At 41.7% G+C, this 9,158-nt stretch overlaps 1 protein-coding gene and 1 long non-coding RNA gene across 2 annotated transcripts in view; both read left to right on the top strand.

Annotated features, from left to right (window-relative positions):
- Nucleotides 1-1,434, top strand: part of LOC101857824 (RNA-binding motif protein, X chromosome) — a 26,176-nt gene extending 24,742 nt beyond the window's left edge. Inside the window, exon 10 of the mRNA XM_035972198.1 lies at nucleotides 1,241-1,434. Coding sequence (XP_035828091.1) covers nucleotides 1,241-1,293 — 53 coding nt within the window. The 3' untranslated portion in view covers nucleotides 1,294-1,434. The remainder of the gene's footprint in view (nucleotides 1-1,240) is intronic.
- Nucleotides 1,435-1,546: 112 nt separating this feature from the next.
- Nucleotides 1,547-6,888, top strand: LOC118478493. The gene is made up of 3 exons (XR_004859080.1): nucleotides 1,547-1,571; nucleotides 3,088-3,171; nucleotides 6,426-6,888. It is a non-coding gene; the product is annotated as an uncharacterized LOC118478493 (long non-coding RNA).
- The last annotated feature ends 2,270 nt before the right edge of the window (nucleotides 6,889-9,158 follow it).

The raw sequence follows: 9,158 nt of genomic DNA, 5'->3' as shown, positions 1-9,158 counted from the left end.
GCCTTAGGCCTCTACCGCACTACGACAGTTCATCCCGGGATACTGGAGTTTGAAACCTTTGAATTAGAGTGTAATGTACCGCACTGATTGGGACAGGACATTCTTGTCGATTTGAGTCCCAAGCAGTTGTGAATACTGAATTGCTACAAACTCGGTGAGACAGGAGTGAAATAGAGAAATGTAGCCACCTACCGCATTAGGACAAAACTGTCCCAGACTTGGTGACGCCTGCTGTGAAGACCGTGGAGCTTGTGCATTGTGACATATAATCACTTAAAAAAATTTCTGCCGCGCAGGATTAAACTTAGGGCATAAAATTTTTTAAATAATTATCGCATTTCAAAACTTCATATTCGGATTCAGTGTCTCAAAATAAGCAAAATGGCATGCTGGGAACCTGATTTGATGCGATACTATGTAAATTTTAGCGAATAATTTTATTTTTTAATTGATCGTCAATGGTGAAGTTGAATATCAAGGTCACCCGGTGCGTTTCACATTTGCAGGAAAGTCAAAGCTGCTACACACAACACGGTGCAGTAGGCCCCAATGGTTGTGTTTTGCATATCGATTCTCAACTTTATTGTCAGCTGCAGTCGCTCGGTTGCTTCTAATCAGTCTATTCTCATCAAAATGGATGTTGATCCAAATTGGATAGAAAACTTTATTTGTGCAGTGGAAAGCAAACCATGTTTGTACAGCAAGGCTGTTGTTCTCTACGTCTATTGCGATTGGGATATAAAAGACAAGATGCAATCTAAACCGGCTGAATGGTGAAACAGACATGCACACAAAAAATATAATTTATCTTCGTAATGGGGCTTGCGTTCCTCATGTGATTTTTGCTAGTTTCGGGTCGCTGACCACGATTATTATTTTTTATTTGGACAATATTTAGGAAATTTTTCGAATGCATTTTTAACTCCGCCTTGGGCAACAACAAAGAAGCCGCCTTATGCGCCGGATCAGTCCTGTCCTAGTGCGGTATCTGTTTTGACATGCAAAAAATCGACGGTGGGACAAGACAGTCCTGTCCGAGACAAGAATGTCGTAATGCGGTTGAGGGCTTATTATTTCATGGTATATATATATATTGTATCGCTTATTGTCTGTGACTCTTTGATTTTTTAAAAAGTTTGTAGAACTGTCCTAGTGGTTTGATAGGTTTGATGCACTCAGTACCTACAGAAGAGTTCATTTTGATTTACACTGACTCATACGGGTTTACAATTTTTCTCAGGTTTTACTGAGCTGGGGATGCCATGGACAATGTTTGTGTCTTCTGCTGCCTGAACTGTGGACAAGATCGTGATGGATGGACACTCACGACGCCACCGCCACGACAAGATTGTGATGGATGGACACTTACGACGCCACCGCCACGACAAGATTGTGATGGATGGACACTCATGACGACGCCATGACAAGATTGTGATAGACACTCACGAGGCCACCGCCACGACAAGATTGTGATGGATGGACACTCACGACGCCACGCCATGACAAGATCGTGATGGATGGACACTCATGGCGCCACGATTAGATCGTGATGGATGGACACTCATATACAGGTGAGAAGAATTTCTTTTAATCAAATTTTACGTCGACGGTGTTTAGCACACAAAAAGTCTTCTGAGTAAAATGATAAGAGAATACACAAATGTGACCCCACAGATCTTTTTATAGACTTACTATGTATAGTACATGTATTAGTATATATGGCAATGCTGGTTTTTTAATTTTTATTGAGAACCTACCGATTGATCTGAGCAATGGGTTACAGAGCAAAAAAAAAGTTGATGTATTTTTTTCCAGCTACACGGTTGTGGCATAACACCATTACTACAAAGAAGTTGGAAAAATTCCCACTGCTGGTTATCCTGTTTATTGAGGGTGCTCATGAGATGTATTGATTTGTTTCAAAGTGAATTTTGAAAATATTAAGAAACACAGTTCTCCTGCTCTCTACTCCTGAAACAGGCAGACAACACCCCCCTTTCTGACTCATCTTCAATCTCTCTCTTACACCCCCCCACCCCACCCCCGCGCGCGCAGTGCCTCTGACTGAAGTGTTTTTACGCCATTCCCAAAGTGGGGACATTTCTCGTTCAAGCATAGTAGAATTGTAAATGGGCTGACTCATGTCACGCTCATAACTGTGCCTGATCTACAACAGGGAACTGTTGCTTTTTCTTTCCTGATCCTTACTATTGTTATTTTCCTTTACTTCTTTTGTATGTTAGTCACTCTCTTGTGACCTGCTATTTTGGGGTGGTCGAAGCAGACTTTGTGCTGTTGAAATTAGAGAGGTGAGCAGTCTAAGTCTGATTCCCTGTAAAGACTTCTCTGTTGACACCCACCCCTTGGTGCTCATATGACCTTATGCAGTTGCAAACTCCGTAAAACACTCTACTATTTTTTTTAAAAAATCTCTCTGTGTCATTTTTCTCAGTTTCCCAGCGCCAGAAGTCAAATTCCCAAAGTGACATTTCATGTCAATGTGGGTTTCTTTTCCGTCTAACTTTCTAAACTGACTCTCTAGTACTCTAGTGTGGTGACCAGAACTGATTCGATAGTGCCGTAAAACACCTACTCAAAGGAACAAACTCTAGTGTGTCCTAAGCATGAGCACAGAAGTATGCTTGTCCTGGCTGTGCATTTAGCGTAGATGGCCTCTCCAACTCCGCGTTTGACTGCACTACCGTTCTCACACTGTGGATGGTTGGCGGGTGCTCTGGTGTGGTTTGCTTCTTCTTTCCTATCAAACATCTATCGTCCTTATATATCTCCCCTTCTATTTTATGTCTGTTACTCTCTTGTAACACCTAATCTTCTGGCGCTTATATGACCTTAACCAGTTGCGAGTGCCATAAAACCTCTACTAAAACTAAAAAACGAAACACTTGCAGGCAACAATGGTATGCAAAGAATTGAGATTGGTAGGGGGCAAAAACCTGTCAGAAATGGCTGCTGCTCAAATAGAAGCAATAGGTCCTACTTGAACTTTCTTTATGTATTGTACTTGGGAAGTGTGATGTGAGAGCTACAAAAGTGAACTAATCAAAGGAATGTTCAAATTCTCCACAGATTGTGCTATTCTCTACACAGTCTTAAGATTCCCTGATGCGTCTCTGATGCCTGCTTGATGAACTGTGCCAAGAACTTCTGATGGTAAGTTTCAGCAAATGTCATGCTGGGGGGGAAAACCCAACAACTGGTATTTGTGATGTAAGACTGTTCGCCTTTGCATGCTCTGAAGATGTTATTGTGAGTGGTTGGCGGGTGCTCTAGTTTTGTTTGCTTCTTATTTCCTATCAAACGTCTATCGTCCTTATCTCCCCTCCTTTTTTGTTTTTGTTTGTTACTGTCTTGTAACACCTCTAATCTTCGGCACTTATATGACCTTATTTTGCGGCAAGTGCCGTGAAACACTTACTAAAACAAACAAGATGTTATTCAGTTCCTGAGTGGAGAAGTTTCTTTGTCAGGGTTTTTTTTCCCCCAGTCTGTTGGATGTTGTCTCAATCAGCAGCATGGCTTATCACCGAAGGACCCTTGAATAATTCTAATGGTGTCAATGGGGCAGTAACACATTAACAATCAGGGGCCTGATTTGCAGTCACCTTTTTATTCACAGAGTTTTGTTTTCAAAGATTTCCAATTTCGTTTCTAGGTTGAGTGTGTGAAAGAATTGTGAGGATATTTCTGTCTTTATTTTACAAGGAACTAATTCTTTGTACGATATATGCTATTTTCTAGAAGGCAGCCGGTATTTTCACGACATGTTGTAGAAAAAAAATGTATGCGTGTTTTCACGACCTGTCGAAGACATACTGCCTCTTACCGCAGAGGTCTAGGCCTATTACCTAAAATACAGGGTTTTTTTTTTTCGGTAGATCTAGATTTAGTTTCAGATTTTGAACCTGTTCTACTGTCATTCCAATTAAGATGTCAAAACTACCGGATTTACGATGTGTGCCGAGAGTGCTTCCAACTTTCCCTTGCGAAACCTGTAGCCTCCATCCCGAATTCTGTAACTGCTGCCTCATCATCTATGCCGCAACATGTTTTTAAAAAAACTTTGAAGAGAGAGAGAAAAACGTCATTTCCAACCCTCGGAAAGCTTTAAATATCTGTCATTAAAAGGCTCATCTCATTCCATGTTATGTGATGTGGGCTACATCTGAGCTCTACTTTCATGTTTCTTGAAGAAGAGCTTTTGTGCAAGTACAAGAACATGTAAAAAAAAAAATGCGCAGGTAGATCTTGATCTATTGTCTCAGTAGGCTTGAGTAGGCCTAGATTGTAGGTCTAGTCATCGCCAGCAATCCTTTGCCGCACTTAGCCAGAGAGAGCTCTAGGGGTAGGCCTAGGTCTAACTAAGTAAGGAAGACTCGAGATCTAACCTTGAATGAAAACATCGATCTGTATGATTTCAACCCTCTAAATTGATGTTACAAATAAGATATAGGGCCTACCACCAAGAAACTTATAAAAATGAAGACTTAGTGCAGTGTCTTTGGTGTGTCTCTGCTCGTGCTGTTGTAGCTTCAACTTCAATATTACTGTTTACAAATCAAGAACAGGTTGAACTTGAAGTTCATCCACTCCGCCAGGTAGTGTTTCGACTCGTCTTTGATTGTGTTGTTCTTTGCGGTCACTGATTTCGAGGATTTTTTGCTGAAAAACATACGTTATACCGCAGTTCTTCCAAAATTCTTCCTCAAACTCACGATGCGATTTAAAAATTCGTCCCATTTCGAAGGGATGGAGATTTGCCTCGGCTATTCTTATTGAGAGAGAGAGATCGAAGCATAGCTTTCAGAGGGCAGAGAACCCCCCGGAGCAGTGCCATTGACTGTAGTGTCTTTAGGCCATTCCCAAGGGGGGGGCGTTTCTCGTTCAAGCATAATAGATTTGTAAATGGGCTGACTCATGTCATGCTCATAACTGTGTCTGATCTACAACAGGGAACTGCTGCTTTTTCTTTCCTGATCCTTACTATTGTCATTTTCCTCTACTTCTTTTGTATGTTTGTCACTCTCTTGCGACCTGCTATTTTGGGGTGCCTTGATAGTCGAAGCAGACCTTGTGCTGTTGAAGCTAGAGAGGTGAGCAGTCTAAGTCTGATTCCTTGTAAAGACTTCTCTGTTGACACAAGTCGTGAAAGCGGGCAATTTTTTTTCCGCGACAGGCTGTGAAAATACTGGCTGCCTTTCTAGAAATATGTTTGCCTTTGTCAATAACTGAAATAACTCTGCTGCTGGAGCATCAGATCTTGTTGTTTACCGGGAACTAATAATATCCCATTAATGATTTTGTCAGTGGCATTCACCATAATTTTTACCCAGTGAAAATTAATTGTTTTGACACCTTAGTCTTTGCCTCACACTTGAAAGTGAAAGTAAAAGTAAAAGTGAAAGGCATTTCCAACTGGGTCTGAAAAAGCCTTCAGCTCGTGGTGCAAAGGCTGGGACTGGGCACGACCATTGACACTGGTGATTATGTGGCCCAGAAGATCACAGCATAGGGGCTCAATGAGTAGTGCGTAAAAATGCCCCACTGCACAACAGTAGCAAAAACACACCACCTGAAAGCTGTTTGGTGCAAGTCCAGACGTGTATGGCCTCCATAATTACAGACGCATCAAAAACTAGAGATCTTATCTATCTTAAAGGTGGCCCTGAGTAGAGGTATTATTTGGCCGTACATTTTAATTATAGTGGAAACCTGATATAACAGGGATGGTGGGACCAGAGAAAAAGTCTTGTTATATCAGATCCCTGTTAAATAAGTACTGCAAGGGAAGTGAGCATTTGTGGACTAATCCAACAAGGCTAGGGTTAGATTGAATCTTGCAACACACCACAGCCCTCTCTCACTTCACCCGCTGCGTGTGCTTGCAGTGGCGTGACTTGCATGGGCTTGCTCCATCACTGCGTTACTCTTTCTCTCTCTCGTCTCTCTCTTTTTACATTATTGTTAAAGAGCCTTTGTCCCTGCTATGACCGATTGGGTTCTGATGAGGCCCTGTTATTGCCGATAACGTTTAATAGAGACAAAGAGTAGGAAAAAAACGGGGATTTTAAAAATCCCTGTTATTTCCGGATCCCTGTTGTTACCGGGCCTGTAATATAAGGTTTCCACTATATATGTAATGTTTTTTTTGTTCTTGTTTTTTCCCCCCCCAGACTGCTGAGTTATGGGGGGAAAACTGGCAAAATTTTAGTCAGCATCTTCGGTTTTTGTTTTTGTTGCTTTTCCTCTTTGCCCAGTGTCCTATTTTGGGGATGAAGTGCTCCTGCTTTTCTTTTTCTCTTGTTTTATTCTTAATCCTAGCACTTAATGACCATCATAGTTTTGTCAGAGCACTGCTCCGTTGTCAAATGAAAACTCTAAATTTTGGATTTTTTATTTTTCCCCAGTTACTATTGGAGTCAAGTGAAGTGACCTCAAGACCTGCTGGTGATAATAAATGAGCTCTTCCAACGTATCCATATCAAAATGGAGAGGGAAAGTTTCCAGCCAAGACTCCTACACACTTTGTGCACATATGTGTCATGACAAAAAAAACAAATCATTTTTAAAATGGTCAAATTGGAGGAAAAATTCTGATATCTTTGATTTCATTATTTTGACGAGCGCCTGATTTCACCACGATGCCGCACATGTATGTAAACAGACACTCCACATAATCTTACAGTAACGGACTTGTCGGAGGTTTTCGCCTGCCAGTTAACTCCTTGTGAAATAACATGTTTTGATTTTTTTACAGTTGCAAAAAAAAATTTAATGTGGTATGTGCCAATGTCCTTGATGCAATCTTCTTTGCGATGAACGTTTTCCATCTTGCATTTACAAAGAAATAAAGCAATTGGTACATGGAAATGAATGTTGTTCTCCTTTGTGTGTGTTTGACCCAGTTGCTTTTAATGTTGTGTTTTGCAAGTGGGTGGTTGGCGGGTGCTCTGGTGTGGTTTGCTCCTTCTTTCCTATCAAACATCTATCGTTCCTATCTCCCCTCCTTCTTTTTTATGTTTGTTACTCTCTTGTAACACCTCTTATCTTCTGGCGCTCATATGACCTTATGCAGTTGTGAGCGCAGTAAAACCTCTACTAAAACAAGAAAGCATACTGTATGAGTGCGAGTATTGTGGTCTGGTGTGTGTCCATTTGCTGCTTGTCTGTAGCCTAGTCTTCAGGTTTAGCTTAGCCATATTGAGTACTGTTTTTTGTTGTGTTGAATTTTAGACCATAGGATCATCTACAAAAATCGAGAGTGGTACAATGGTGTCCACTTAAAACAGCCCATAGGCCAATTATACATACAGTGGAACTCGGATGCAAGGAGGTCGCCAGGCCTGACCTAAAATCTCGTTGAATCTGAGTGTTCGTTATAGCAAACATGAGGTTTTGTGTAGATAATTACGGGCACTAAGCAAGTAATGTATAAAGAGAAGTCACAAGTAGTGCCTGAAATGCCTGCATATTATGAGCAGTGTAAAAAAAAAAAAAAGACGGATTCGTTCAAATACACACGCCTGTGTTATCTCGACTGTTTACCAAAAGTTGAGTTGCTGTGAAGAGCCTAGCATACTACAACGTTTGATTCCATAGACTAGCGCACAATTCATTACGTAGATCTACGTCAAGACTAGCTTTTATCGTAATAATGATCAGTTACCGAGGGGGAAAAAAGACTGACGCGTTTGTATCTGCTACGTTCCACGCCCGGACCGCTAGTGCCTCCCCTCCCCGACACGCACACACAGCCACACGTGTGCAGGCCGCCCGTCTGACCCCGACGCACGCCAGAGTAGACACGTGCGCGTGCCAACAACGCATGTGTTGGTATGAAGAAAGGCCGCTGATTGGTCGCATGCAATCGGCAAAGTGAATAATGGTTCACAATGCAGGTGCAATGGATGGTTTCCGGGAATAATAAAGTTCGTTCTGGGAGAAAAATGAGCGAAGCCACGTCTGCAGGGGCTGTTCACCCTGGAAGTGACCTCGTTGTATCCAAGCTCGCTGATATAATTGCTCGTTGAATCCGGGTTATTTTTACTGATTTTAAAGAAGAAGAAAAAATCGGGGAATCTATCTCATCTCGTTGAATCCGAGCTCGTTAAATCCGAGTTCCACTGTATTATGTAAAACCTCGCAAATTGAGAAACTTGTGGGTGATCTAGCAAAACAAAGAATTGGAGAGCCTACGTGTGCCAACGATCAAGCTCGGACCGAATGCGTAGGGAGGGTGTGGCATGCGCATATAAGCAAAATGTATCACGTAATAGTGATAGACCAGCCTAGTCTAGATTATCTAGACTCTAGACCTACCAAGCCTCTCACTTCTTCGGTGTGGGGATGGAGAAGTCACAATGCTTTGATGGATGGAGCCAATGTGCGAGGTGGGCTGGGTGTGGTATGTACCCATTGTACTCTTGCAGACGGAACGCACCACAGGGTGTGGTGGAGAACAACACAGCGGGCGAGTTAGCCAAGAGTCCTTTCTTTGTGATCGTCAACATCGCTAGCACTAGATAAAGGAACCTAATTCGATTTTTGATCAAGCACGAAAAATCAACATCAGGGGAGAAAACAAAGAAATAAACAGAATTCCAAACTCATTGATTTTGCGTACTTTATTATTTCCCTTGAATTAATATAACGAGAATCCTGCTATGACGGATATTTCGCCCCAGCCCCCACCCTCTCGTTGTAATAACAGGATTCATCTGTAAAATTTTGAATTTCCCTACCACCATTGGGGTACTGTTCTGAATTATTCAACAACCCACAGGGCTGTTTTTTTAGTGTGAGTTTTAGTTTTACAGTACTTGCAACATAATAAGGTCATATACTATATACGTACGAAAGATTAGAAGAGTTACAAGTACAAAAGAGTAACACACACAAACAAGGAGGAGATTTGATGACGATAGATGTTTGATAGGAAAGATTTTAAAGGAGTAAACCACACCAGAGCTTCTACCAACCACCCACCTGCAGGGTTGAGTGAGAGAAAGAGATCCATTGACACTATGATTAAGTGCTGAGAAAAAGCAAGACACAGGAAAGAGAGTAGGCCGGTTGTTGTTTTTGTTGTGTTAGCGATCTAGTAGAATCTGAGCATTAACTCGTCTGCTTGGTACCATTCT

This window comes from Aplysia californica, unplaced genomic scaffold (genome assembly GCF_000002075.1).
Source record: "Aplysia californica isolate F4 #8 unplaced genomic scaffold, AplCal3.0 scaffold00609, whole genome shotgun sequence".
Classification (NCBI taxonomy): Eukaryota; Metazoa; Mollusca; class Gastropoda; order Aplysiida; family Aplysiidae; genus Aplysia; species Aplysia californica.
Note: the sequence above shows the minus strand (reverse complement) of the source record. Positions and strands in the feature narration are given on the sequence as shown.